At 43.1% G+C, this 14555-nt stretch overlaps 1 protein-coding gene across 1 annotated transcript; it reads right to left on the bottom strand.

Moving 5' to 3' along the window:
- Positions 1-815: 815 nt before the first annotated feature.
- Positions 816-13687, bottom strand: rac2 (Rac family small GTPase 2). Its single transcript, XM_031878743.1, has 7 exons — positions 13613-13687; positions 7779-7850; positions 6866-6983; positions 5616-5678; positions 3251-3410; positions 2616-2749; positions 816-1424 (listed from the first exon to the last, which is right to left on the bottom strand). Exons 1-6 carry the CDS (start codon positions 13645-13647, stop codon positions 2619-2621), a joined length of 579 nt encoding a protein of 192 aa, XP_031734603.1. The 5' UTR covers positions 13648-13687; the 3' UTR covers positions 816-1424; positions 2616-2618.
- Positions 13688-14555: the final 868 nt, after the last annotated feature.

Below are 14555 nucleotides of genomic sequence, written 5' to 3'. Positions count from 1 at the left end.
TGTCTTATGATGGTAGAAACAACAGGTTAGTCTACTTCAGTCATGTGGAGAACCACTAATCGCTCGTAGAAGAGTTCGTTGTAACGTCGGTACATTCAGCATCCAACAGTAAAAGTGATCTGCGGTCAATGAGCCGCAGCCTGTAAAGGCTTTCAACGGGCCACAGAGCCCTGAAGAGTTGGTTCAATAAAGAAAATGTAAATTTGAATTGAATCAGGAGACTCATAAGTGTTTTCATTATTAACATTCAACAATCTTTTTCCCTAAACTACACCGAAGTGTTGCTTTAACTTTAGGCTCCGTAGGATTTCACTACTTTGCTCCTGGGAATAAATGTTCCCACTGGACATAATCCATGTTAGCTTTAAAGTGCACTTCTATCGTAATAGAACAAAATAATGAGCAGAATGAGAGCTTTACATAACGTCTTTAACACCTGAGTCCCTTCTCACCAACACGCACACCTACACAAACGATGAGCGATGTTTCCCACCCAATCCCCACACAACAATGACCTCTCCCCCATTTACAGCATTAGTCAGCTAATCTGTGATTAGAGTCAGATTGATGTCTCTGTCCTGATGTTTCGGCCTCTGGGAAGGCAGAGTGAGACGGATGATGCTCGCAGCAGATGGTAGAAATGCAGTCAGATACATCAGCGTTACCTCCACACTGAGCTCCTTCATGTAGACGATGACCCGCGACTCATGCTGCTTTCAAGGAGCCGCGGAAATATGCAATAACTGGAAAAGCACAGGTTTGATCCTCACATGTGGTTTACCAAAGTGGAAATAACATTTTCTCCGCGGGTGTTCTTTCTTGATAAAATGTCTTTTATTTCAATATCACAACAAATAATACGTTTGTTCATAACTTTTGTTCAGATACAACATTGTTCAGCTCAAAAACTACATTCCTGATTTTTTCATTGTTCATCACTCTCAAAACAACAGTCGAGAGACATTGTGAACCGATCTCGCTGCAACACTGTCTTTGCACTCAGTACCAAATATTATCACTCAAGACGGGTTTATTGTTGCCCCCTGAAGGGCAGTGAGTGGATGAATGGTGGCACATTGGACAAAGCTAGCACTCTGCTCCAGGTCTTACATTGAAGGGGGTGAATCTATAGTGTGTGAACCGGGGCAGTCTGCATCCACATTTAGTGATTTATTCCGTTGAATTTGTATTTTGTACAGAGGAATTCTGCCTGGCACAGAATCTATAATGCACTTTAAAGATCAGTCTCAGTGTGCTGTACAGACAGGTTTGCTTCCGTTGTATCATGACTGCAAAAGCATTATTTATTTTAACTAGTGGAACTCTATTTGTAGTTTTCTATTAGAAACATAACAGAACTTTCAAATCTTCTTCTTTAACCTTCGGGTCATCGGTCTGAATCTCTTGCTGTCTTCGTTCTGGTCCTGCAAGAACCGAAAAACAGTGCAGTCCACATAAATCTGTGACATCATCGTACACAAACCAGACCGGTCTCCCAAAAAATGACATTCCAACATATCTGCTTTTTCAATTACGTATTGAGAAAAACATATTTTCTCTCAGATTGAAGTTGTTTTTTCATCACAAATACATTTCCAATTAAAATCCACAGAAGTAGTCGGTTGGTTTAGGTCAAACACACACAGGACCTTCACTCAGGAGACTGCTGTTCACGTCCCGTGTGAGACCAAAAGTCCGTTATTTAAATTTACGTCTGGAACTTAAAGAACGTAACAAACGTTTTTTTCTTTTTTAAAACAAACCATGATATTCTACTGAACTTAACCAAGTACTTTTGCTGCGTTTTTGTTTTGTTTTGTTTCAATTTACAAAGTTAACCATGTTCCATGAAATTGCGACCGTAATCCGAGAGAAACTACGTTTCCCTTGAAACGGATATGAGGATGCAGTTTATATTAAGAACAATTACTACCTCAGCAAAGAAGGGACTCGTTATTCCACATGCAACTGTGGAAAAATAATTGCTCTGACACACGTCTTTCAAGTCTCTCTGTACATATTGAAATAGCAGCGGGATGCAATGAGTCTACAATGATTATGCTAATAATAAAGAGCGACAGCTCAAAATGAGCTCCTCTTTATTCTTCAGACTGTGTTTCAATCACTAATGTATCTCCTGTGGAGAGAAAGCCTTGGATCGTTGTTTGTCCAATCAGGTCTATGTTCAGTCTCCTCTTCCTGAAAAATCTTGCAGCATCTCTCTCTATGATTCTCGATGATTCTCTTTGTCAAGTGTGTGAAACTGCTTGTGTGGTTAAAATAGAAGCCTTCGGATCGTCTCTCGGCGATCGTCCAGTTCTCGCTGCCCAGTACGTGATCAAGAGTCCTCGCAGGTGGAGCGGGATGTGTTCAGACTTATGATCCAGGAAAAGCAAACTGAGGACTTAATGGTCGTGACCCCTCCTTCCTTCACTTGTGCGTCTTTCAATAGGCTTTGTATTATCTATTTACTTTTTAACCATAATTAAATGAATGATGGCTGAATTCCATTTAGCTGCTTTGATATCTTGGTATCTTGCATGTCTCACTGGGACACTTGAATGGAAGGCAGCCATCGTTAGGCCACTCTGCCTCTGCGTTCGCGTCAGTCTTACCGTCTAGAGCAGTGAGCAGGGCTTCTTCTTCACCTTGGTGGGCTGAGGACAGAGCACGGCCCGGATGGCCTCATCAAACACAGTCTTCAGGCCGCGCTGGGTCAAAGCCGAGCACTCCAGGTATTTCACTGAATCTGAGAAAGTGACAAACGTAAAGTGAGGTTTAGTAGGCTGAAGGAAACAAGCTGCAAGTGTCATCCAGCACATTAACGTTGTATGTAAATTACACTTTTTGTGCTTCTGTCCACCTGGCTCATGAAAGTCCAATATTTATTCTGCTTTAAAAAAAAGGCTGTTTAGCTGCTAATAGCTCCACTTTGCTTTTGTTTATAAACTCATGTTTACAATGTTTACTGAGGTAATAAATCAAGAGAGAAGTAGAGTCATTTTCTCATAGACTTCTATACAACCAGAGGAGTCGCCCCCTGGTGGACACTAGAGACAATGCAGCTTTAACACACGAAGCTTTGGCTTCACTCTTCAGACCCGGATAAATGAATACATAAATCAACCGACATCAAGCGCAAACTATCCAAAATACGTTGATCACATTGACCTCCATCCCAGAATCTTAGTTAAAAGGCAACACATTCCCGTCATGGAAGACCTGAGAGGAGCCCAGCAGCATCACTCACCTATCTCCTTGGCCAGAGCCAGGCCCTGCGGGTAGGTGATTGGTGCCAGCTTCTTGTCCTTCAGCTTCTCAATGGTTTCCTTCTCATCCCTCAGATCCAGCTTGGTGCCCACCAGGATGATGGGGGTGGAGGGGCAGTGGTGGCGAACCTCCGGGTACCACTGGACAGAATCGAAAGGCGGACAAAATGAGAAGAGAGCAAAAAAGGGGGAATACACACAGGGAGGGATGAAGATAACGACGGCAGTGGGGGAAGACGAGAGGAGAAAGTTGGAAACCGAAAAGATGGATGACGGAGTCAGCCTCGTTGTAATGAATTGTCACGAAATGAGTGTGAGAATGCAAAACTAAAAGTTATAGGTAATGAAACATGAGTGAGGCTTTCATCTTCAGATCTGTTCTGGCTGCTTCCACGTTCTTCTTCGGTTGTTATCTCTCATCCCAGACGGACACTATCTTCCCTTCTTTTTCCTCTGACCTCTAGTTTGCCTCTTCCTGCCCACCATACGTCTCCCTTTCCCGACTTCTCTCTCTTTCTCGCTCTGCTCTTTACCTCTTCTATCCTGTCTTCGTCCATTTTCCTCAGTGAGGAAATGAGAGATGCTATCTGCTGAAAGAATTAGCTTCCAAGAAGATTCTGTAAGCGCCCCAAAGTGACAGTTGTAGTTTTTGATTGGCAGATCTCAGCAGCTCAGTGGAGTAGTCTGCTCACACAAGCCAGCTGACGTGTGGGGATTATGGGTATCACTTGATGTATCGCACTGCTGCTTCTTTGAGCCAATTCTATTTAAACGTCGGTAAATTTAGCGTTGGTCGCAGCCAAGTTTTTAAACCACACTTCAACACATCAAGTTAGTTTGACTCAAAGCTTCCTCTGAAGCAAATTCGACTTGTCTTGAATGAGCTCAGATTTGACTTGTACTTCAGTTGACTTAAGACTCGAATGCGACTTCTCCTCGATGACTTAAAGCTTGACTTGGACTTGTCTTACTGGACCTGACACTTGAGTTGGACCTATGTCGACTAACTTGGACTAACGGCAATATTCAGGCTGTTCTCATCCAGCTTCTATAGCTATACCTACAAAAAATAATGCATCATAATTCATCCCACAGTCCAGCAAACACGGCTCTCCCACCTAAACCTGCCTTAACCTAACTAAGTAGTCTTTGTTTCCTGTGAAGATGGAAGTTTATTTTGAAATGTATGCATCGAACAAGTGGAAATGAACATGTGTTGCTGGTCTATCGTAGGAAAACGCACAAAAAGGTATCATACGAACCGTTGTATGAGGATACGTTACAACATTCCACCGTTAGCGACACGCTGTGGGATGGCAGCATGCGATTAAAAGCCAGACAGGGTGGTTTGTGTGATCTGCTTTCTGCTTTACTTTTGATCACGTATCTTGATGTAGATGAGAGATCTCATTTCCTTCTAACTCCATAAATATCTCTGAGCTTTCTCCCCAGTTGGTTGTGTCTCGTGTGATGTAGCACAGAGGGAATGCGATGTGGTTGGTGATGGATGGACATTGAGAAAACAGGATGCTGGTCATTCTCTACATGTCGTTGATATATTATTACTAACACCGAGAGAGCGCTTGAGATGAAAGTGCTGTACATGAAAGCTTTTAATCTCACAATCGTACACATACATCTAACTACAGCTAACTAACTCATCAATACAGCATGATGTTCATTTAGTACATTATGGTCCATTTAGAGTCAAGCAGACCATAAAGCAGGGGATGCTTTAGGGCGGGACTACACGGTGATTGACAGAGACGTGTGCATACATGTTCAGTGTCCCCTGTAAACAGTTTCCGTTGTGTTGGGAGCTTCTTGCAGCACTTTTTCCAAATGCTGCCCACGTGTTGTTAAATAGTTTTCTGTCTATTTGCATGTGTTTGTTTGTTTGTTTTTGGGTTGCAGTGCTTTGAGCTCTCAGGGCCACCGTACTATCGGCACATTAAAGTCTACACCATCAGTGTTCAGTGGAGTCGTTCCCTTAAATTAGATGAATTCAATTATCTGTGACAGCCCAGAATCCAATTGTCTGTCAGACCAAATGTCAAACTGTTGCATTTGAACCACCACCCCCCCTGCGTCATTCTCTCTGCTCCTCTTCAAAACGTCTTTGTTCGATTATTGTTGTACGACTGCTCTTTAAAGTCTGACTTTTTGTTTTCCTGCACACTCAAGTGAACCACCTCCGTCCGTCTGATTCAGCAAGAAGAGGCAACAACTAGATGATTGTTTTGTTTCTATTCATTAACCCCTTGTTGTTGCTACTTGAGTTCACAGACTAAAATTATGGATGCAAATAATCTACAAATATGAATGTAGCTCAGAAAGGAGACTCACCTTGGCTCTGACGTTCTCGTAGGACGCCGGGCTCACCAGAGAGAAGCAGATGAGGAAAACATCCTACAAGGAGAGAGCATGAGATGAGACGGAGGCTGCATTTCACCACACTTGATAACTACATGAATTATTGGATATAATAGAGCATTATGGACCTTTAGGTTCGGGTTAATTTGACCCCAAAATCTATTTTTAGTACGAGTACTTCCACGTAATTGTTCTTGTGTTACCACGAAACAAAAAAACTCCATCCTACATTATTCAGTATATTTGATTGCAATTTGCTGCATTCTGCTACATCTATAAAATACAAATAGAGAAGACCACCCACAGCTGATCGTGCTTTTCAAGTCTCTGCCATGTGCGCTCTGAAGAAGGGCAGATCTATGGAATGGGTTTCTCTCAGTAAACATGGAGCGAGTCAGATACAGAGAGAGTCCGTATAGAGAGACAGCTACAGGACAGCTACAGATGCTAGTCGACCCTGTCTGCTGCTCCACACCGTACGTCCTCTCTTGTGATTCACGTGGGAAACACTCTTCTGCACATATGTCCAGACATCCAGCGTTCATTGTCTGGCTGGTCACGGGCGTCCCACCCGCTCCACGAGGACAAGAGTCCCTCTGCGTCTGGCTATGTCCGTGTTTACTGAGGGAAAGTTTTGCCCTTGAACAATGAATACACGTGACGGGGATCAGGTGTAACCAGGTGGTTATGTGTGGTGCTAAGATGGAAATCAGCTGTGGTTGGTTCTCTATTCGTATCTCTTCTCACATGTATTTTTTTTGTAATTGAAGGCTTTTTACATCAGTATGTAAATATGTGCTACATGGTGGAGGTTGAGTTAGAAATCAGATTATGAAGTTGTAACGTGTGCGTTTTGTGTCAACACTATGAAAATCCAATGTTCTCTAAAGTGAAGCCGGTGCTGGAGTGAGTTAAAACCTGCGTGGGTGTGCGGGTGTGCTTTAGGGGCGGGGCTCCAAATGACACACTTGACAATCTTCAATATTGCAATAATACGTGTGTGTGTTTGGCTACATTTGTTTAATATTCACACTGAAACACAGTAAAGTCTCACATTATAACAATATTATCTTTTATGTTTAGCAGCGGACTCAGTAATCTGTTTTCTTCTTCTTCCGCAATTTCAACTCTCCTGGGCTTCACAGCGGGTTGTGTTTCTAATCTTTTCTAATGAAGTGTGCGTCTGTGTGTGTGTGTGTGTGTGTGTGTGTGTGTGTGTGTACCGTCTGGGGGTAGGACAGTGGGCGGAGCCTGTCGTAGTCTTCCTGTCCAGCAGTATCCCAGAGGCCCAGGTTGACCGGCTTGCTGTCCACCATCACGTTGGCCGAGTAGTTGTCAAACCTGTGGGGAGCATGAAGGAGCACATGAAGGAGCACATGAAGGAGCACATGAAGGAGCACATGAAGGAGCACATGAAGGAGCACACGCTTAATCAATACAACAATCAAGCAAACTGATTTATAAAAGCCATCACGCCAAGCTAGGGTGTCACAGTTTTAGGTTTTATAAAGTGTTTTATTACAGAAAGAGAAAGTGTTTTAGGGTTTAGCATGATCAGAAATATGGCTTAAATAAAAAAACATTGTTTACTTTCATGTTTAGCACAATAATCAGCTCATGAACCTAAACGGACTATTTATGCCCGGTTCCAGTAATGATGCATTTAAAGTGGCCTCTGTTTGTTTGCTGCTCTAGATTATAACATTTAAACAGCGCTGCCCTCGTGTGGTCACATTGAAGCACTGCAGTCTCATCCGTCGGCTTTGTGAATTCATCGCAATAAAACTACATTTTATTTGTAGAGCACATAACACCCAACACGTCGTTTACCTTCTCTGGACCTACTGTTCGGTTATTAAGCTCAGCTTTCCTTAAATACCAGTAAGGGGGGGGGGGGGGGGTCAAGGAAAAAGGTTTGAACCCACTGGATTACGTCATCATTCACGTTTTACTTCTCTTACTCAGTTTTTGTTCCGAACTTGCAGGCTGCTGCTCAAACCTGTCAGAGATCTGCAGACGTACTGCAGTGTGTGTGTGTGTGTGTGAATATTTATGTCTGCATAGTACAGTACATAGTACAGTACACATAGTACCTCGTAGACCACAGAGGGAGAACACAGAGAGCAGCATACTCACACAGTAGGGATGTATTCCCCGGGGAACGCGTTGGTCGTGTAGCTGATGAGGAGACATGTTTTTCCCACAGCTCTGAATCACACAAGTCAAAAACACACACAGTGAGACATGAAGACAGTATCACTGAAGACAGACAGAGACTGAAGGACTCAATAGTAAATATAACAATATTACAATAAATAGAATACAGGTTTGGACATTCTGCATAATGAGTACTTTTACTGTTGGTACTTTAATTCCCTTGTGGACAAAATGAAAGAAGAATATTAAACCTGGCTTTATCAAATGTTCTGGTTTCTGTTCTGCAGATTTACGCAAATTCTTAAGTAGTCAACTGGAAAAAGTTTCATGTTGATATTTATCAGTTAAAATGCCGTTTCCCTTAAAGAGAAACACTGACTGAAGGACGGAGCTTTGGTCCAGCTGCTCCTACAAAGCTTAAGAACAGACAACTGAGACGACATATCTGTCTGTAATTAGGATGAACTGACCCCTAAACGTAAACAGGTGCATCAAAAGTCAATTAAAGACTTTGTGACACTAAAATCTACATTGTTTTAGATTAAAAACAAGTCTCTCGTCATATAAAGTTGGCATTTTAAATGTGCTCAGCCCAGAACTAGATGACTCAATATGAGCAGCCCAGCTGCCAGCTGAGAACAGCTGTGTGTGTGTGTGTGTGTGTGTGTGTGTGTGTGTGTGTGTGTGAGAGATCATCTATCTTTGTGAGGACCAGGGGGAGCGTGACGACATGTTGTCGAGCTGTTTGAAGACTCAGACGTGGTTTTTACGTGTTTTTAAGGTTAGACTCTGGTTTTGGGCGGAATGTGAACGTCGGGCTTATCTATAGATTAAAAGAGAGACGGTGTGCTCGATCACAGAGAGCGTTTTGTCATGAAGTGTGTGTTTCGTGGCTGCGTGAGTCATAAAGGGAACTGATCTGTTTCAGAAGTAATTACTGAAAACAGGAACCAGCTAAACTACAAAACGTCAAGCTCTGATCTCGTCTCTTTCCTCTAAATCCGGTTGTCCGTCGTCTTTTCTGCACACATTAACTATCTGGTTTGAACTCTCCCGTCTCACTGCTCTCTCCCTTATTCTCTTTGTCCATCCTTCTTATTCTTTCTTATTCGTCTCTCTTTGAATCTCGTAAACCATCACTAACAACGTGCTTCCTCTCATTTTACTCCATCTTACTTTGAGACTCCGCCCTGTCTCCCTCCACATGGTTTAGTCCAAAGGATGAAGAAGAAATGGAGTCTGATGGAGTGAAGGTTTAATGTGGGGCTCAGTTTGTATCAGTGGCTGTTTGATGTGAACTATCTTCAGTTATTTTACCCTGAAACATCACTTTATTAAATACATTAAAGGATGCTGACACCACAAAGTGGAACAGTGAAATTCATTTAGAAACATGTCCCGCTGGAGGCTTGGAGACGTAGCTAAGCGCTAACAAGCTCTGAACCAATCCAGTCAGTCCAAGCAGCTTTCCAAACCTCTTTCTATTTTCTCTTCCCCGTGTCGTTCACTCCACTCTGGCCTTTGCCTCTCAGGATCGGAGGACTTCAATTCATTCAGGAGTTGAAGAAGGATGAAAGCTCTCTGAGCTAGCCGCCGTTGAAGCGCGTTAGCTCGGCCGCTAACGTCCACACAGTTTATTCAGAGCGACGTGAAGGCCTACAATCGCCGCCTAACCATCTGCAGCTGTTAGAATAGTTTTACTCTACTTCGTCGTCTACACTGCACCACACATTCACATGCTTGTTATAGCTCTCATCATTCCATCAAACGAAACATATTTCTAGGAGCCTTGTTCATGATTTATAACATATTTCTTAAAGCCAGTCTGCCGCATTTTGATCCCCATTAGAATTTGAAATGCTGTGAAGTTCGGTGTGTTTGTGTTTACTGTCCGACAGGCCGCTGCTTGTCAAAGGTTCCCCGTAGAGTTCTAAACTGGTAGTAACGCCGTGGGGCTGTTTCTCAGCGAGTTGTTTCCCGGTTTGCTCAGGTTTGAGGAGTGACAGAATACACAGAATGTAATTAGGATAAAAACTGTAGTTACAGGACAAACACGAGGTAATCAGACTACTGGTACATTTAGTAGGACTGGGGATCATGAACAGGATTACGATCTTAAAAACATGTTATAGGAAAGAACAATATATAATGTCATCCACTTCTAGACACACACACCACTCACGACACAGTCTCACGGCAGTTTGTGAAACAGTCACAAAAAGCCGTCTAAGGTTGTTTTTTATTTTTCGGGACGTTATAACTACGTACGGTTAGATTAAGGCAACAAAGCCTCACTTTGGGACACGCGGCGTCAGACACCGGTCTCACGGTTGAAAGTCTGTCGATATTTAGCACTGAATCACGAGCTCTGACCGTCGCCTTGTCACACGGATGCATTTCATTTGTGTGTCCACCACAACAAAAAGGATCCAGATGTGCTTCCCATTGGAGTTGTTTTTAGGATACTGAGCTGACACAGTGGCCTCTGATGTGAGTGGAGAAAAGGCTTTCATCGCGTGGAAGTTTCCCCGTTACATGGTTTGCTAAGAAGAAACGTAAAAACAACATCACAGCACAACTTCAGTTCATCAGGATCATTGTTTCTGCAGAGAGGCATCCCAGCGTGAAAAGACGGTTCATTGAAAGGAGCGAACGGCTTCGTGTTTCTGTTTCTGCAAACAAAACAGCGGACTAACCGGTTAATCTGATTGAATCTACATGAGAGCTGCTGCTGCTGATCAGGTAACACTGATAACACTGTTACACTGATTGTCAAGGGATGGGAGTCATGATGGGATGAAAACATTTGCACAGCTGGAAGGCAGAAGGTGAACTCCACCGTGATGTCGTTCCCCTTTTCTGCTCTACATTCATCGTCTTTTTGGTTTTGACGTAATCCGGTGTAATGTTTGTGGCACTGGGATTAGGTTACTGACTACACTTAAACAGGCGACTCGTATTTGTAGCAGATTATATTTTTAAAATGCGCCTTCCGTTCCAGCAGAGGACGGGAAGAAGACAAAGACGAGTGGACGTGGTTGTAAATTGTGTTTTATGAGGAATGAAATGCACCCGATGTGTTTGTTAGGCCTCGAGGACTTCCATTGAACTGAACTGTTGTTGAAACAGTCCATCGACCCTAAAGGCCAACACCGTAACAGGGCCATATATCAGCAGCCTGTTGGCTCGCAATCTGTGCAGACTTCCCCACAAACCTGAGACCAGCTCCCTCTTCTCTCTCTCTTTGTCAACAGAAGCTTAAATCCGTTGTTTTTTTACATCTGGTTTCGTCACAATTCAAGCAGACGTGTAGCTGCAGAGTTTCTCTTCAAAGAAGCTTCACAAGGTTCATCTTCTGTGTGAACTGGTGGAGGAACTCAAACTCAAACTCAAAGGCGATGTTTGCAGCGTGATGCTACGCTACGCTACAGCTCATGGCAGAAATGAGTCACATCCCAGCCAGCTTCAACTGACAGCTTCTCGGCTCTCGTGAAGACAGAGTAGTTTCATCTCAGCGGGGGGGATTCTGAACTATTCTGTCTCAGTTTTACAAAACCGACAAATCACCACTCTAGTGAACGGCCGGGTGTGAAACTGGGTTATTGTCCTCACATTGCTCTCGTTTCCTGGTTATTGCTGTTGGTGTTCTCTGCAGCTCTGCACCCATCTCTCTGTGTCAGCGGTGTGTTTTCAAAGACAACATTTCTTTGTGTGTTTTCCTACAAAGTCCAGCAACACGTGTCAATTCACGCTCGTTCCAGGAAAACCGTCTTTTCAAGGTAAAAACTTCTGTCTTCACAGGAAACTCAGTTGTGTTTAGGAAACAAAACTACTTAGTTAGGTTTAGGAAAAGATGGTCATTTGGTTTAAAATAACTACGGAAGTGCCGTTACTGAAGTTACGTGACGAATAAATGAACAGGAGGAACTGACAGAAGGCTGTTTGTTGGACCCGCCCTCGCCTCCCTCCTGTGGGGGCTTCAGCAGTGTTTTTACTTCCTCCTTCAAGATTACGTGGAAAATATATTAAATGATTTTATAGGTATAGGACTGATTAATTAGAACCCATGAGGTTGTAAAATATATTCAGATTATTTCCTCAGAATAATAATAAAATGTCACGACCTCATTAGAAGCCAAGATGTGTCACACATTTTCATTTACTTTGGCTCTGAACTACTTTAGATTTTAAATAACAGAGTAAAAGTGATTTTGATAAAAAAACAATCCTCTAAATTAAGTGAGTAAACACGGCCTTCTTCCATTTTCTCCAGAGCGGAACGTGATGCCACATCTGCATTGTTAAATAACAGTAAAGTAAAGTAAGAGTTTTTGATGACTACAGACGATTACACTTAAAGACTAAACTGTTTGGGTCTCTGCAAAGTGAGATCCAAGTACATGCAGTTAACACTAAGGCGTAACTCAAAAGCTTCATTATGATGACACCATGTTATATTGATTCTTTGGACAACGATGTGATATCTGCTGATAAAACTAAGTCACCATACGACTTCGATTCAATTCAGGAGCCTGCGATCGACAAGAGACGACGTCACATGACCCTTTAACACAAGCGGCTACATTTACATCAGCTCACAAATGTGACTGACAGTTTCGTCACTGAGCTCTGTGGGGGGAGGGGGGGGGGGGGGGAGGGGCTGTTGGATGGAATGGGGACACGCATCATGGGAATTTCAAAATAAAAGGCGCATCTTTAAAGATGATGTGTGTCGACGTCTTCACTTTGTTTTTCGATCATATTGGCTCGTTGATCACTGAATTGATCGACAGATCGTTGCTCCCTATACTCCCTATACTCACCTCCACCAACGAAGAAGAGATCTGTGACACTGTGACTCTGAGGTTGGGTTAGGTTTAAGCAAAATAGGTTAAAAATCACGGTTTGTGTTAGAACTTTGTTAAGATGAGCAGCTTTGTCGTCACGATTAAAATAATAAACACTCGACTACGTTGTGATTCTTGTGATTATGAGCGTGTTCACCTCAAAAACAAAGCTGACCGTCATAGACGCTGTTTAATATCGAGTTAGTGCGTTAAAGTCGACCAAACTTTCCAGTTAGTTACATGTTGGGTCTCCGACCTTCTTCACTCTTCAGTTCAAAATCACAGTCACATTCAACACACACACACACACACACACACCAGGAAATGTAACCTGTAAACGTTTGACTTTATCTAACTTCAGCTTCTGCACTTCCGCCCCCCCCCCCCTCCCCCCCCATCCTGACAGCCGGCCCTTCTGCCGCACCTTGAAGAAGAAGTGAGTCTCTGATGTGGCAGACGACACATTGTCCAAACTTGTTCAGAGTTTAGACCTGACAAATTCTGCATTTTTTCCAACACTAGAGCGTGTAATGTTGCCCAACTTTAACATGAAAACTCCCTTCCTGTCTACTTGTGTCTCTTCTGAGCCGCTCTTCTTTTAGGGTTATTTCTTGTGTTCCCATCTGCAGTGAGCAGTGTGTGCTCGCTGCAGCACAGCATGTCCCTGCATGCCGCGGCCTGCAGCGTCCAGCTCTGAATCAGCGCTGTCAAAACACACACGAGACACTTCAACGAGTTTAACAGCAGCCTCGCGTTAGCTCGAACGAACGCCACATCACACAGACGCATCACTGCGGAAGTTTGACAGAACTGTGACTCGAGGCTCTTCAGGTCGTGTGAACATCTTTTGAATATTTATATCAAATAAATCCTGAGCCTGAGGGCCAAACGTCCCCCGGCATGCATCAGCTGGGTCAACACCTCTTAAGTTATAACAATGTAAAAAGTAAAAGAATAATGGCGTACCCATCTCCCACGACCACACATTTGATAGCCTGCATCCTGTTCCGCTCAGCTTCGCCTGCGCTCTTCACTGTGACACTCAACGGACTCGCAGACGCAGATCAGCATGCAAGTACAGGAAATTGTTGCACCCCTCCCTCCCTCCCTCCCCTTCTTTCTCAGCTTCTCTTCCTTCATTTTTGCACCAATCTCTTTTCTTCTTCTTCCTCTTAAACAACGGTACTTGTGCAAGCGGCGTGTAAACGGTCCAGCTAAATGATATCAAGTGTTGAATGACGGAGAAAAAGACCGCTGCAATAAATAAGGAGTGTGAAACAGCCAAGAAGTGTTTTAACAGGGGGAAGATGCAGAAACAATAAAACGGGGCTTTATTTGACACTTCCTCTTACCCCCCCCACACACACACACACACACATTAAACTAAATACACACACACACACACATACACACACACACACACACACACACACACACACATTAAACTAAATACACACACACACACATACCCACACACACGCACACAATAAACTAAATACACACACACACACACACACACGCACACACACACACACACACATTAAACTAAATACACACACACACACATACACACACACACACACACACACACATTTAACTAAATACACACACACACACACATACACACACACACACACACACACACACATTAAACTAAATACACACACACACACATACACACACACACACACACAATAAACTAAATACACACACACACATACACACACAGACATTAAACTAAATACACACACACACACACACACACGTTTTTTTCAATTTGAAATGTGATAAAAAGGAAATTAACAGAAATAATTCAGTATTACACAAAAAACACTACTACTAGTACTAATACTACTACTGCTACATACACATCAAACACACATCAAACACACACACACACAAACTAATA

Source organism: Anarrhichthys ocellatus, unplaced genomic scaffold (genome assembly GCF_004355925.1).
Source record: "Anarrhichthys ocellatus isolate YVR2014 unplaced genomic scaffold, GSC_Weel_1.0 scaffold197, whole genome shotgun sequence".
NCBI lineage: Eukaryota > Metazoa > Chordata > Actinopteri > Perciformes > Anarhichadidae > Anarrhichthys > Anarrhichthys ocellatus.
The sequence above is the reverse complement of the archived record's forward strand: the minus strand, read 5'-3'. Positions and strand labels throughout refer to the sequence as shown.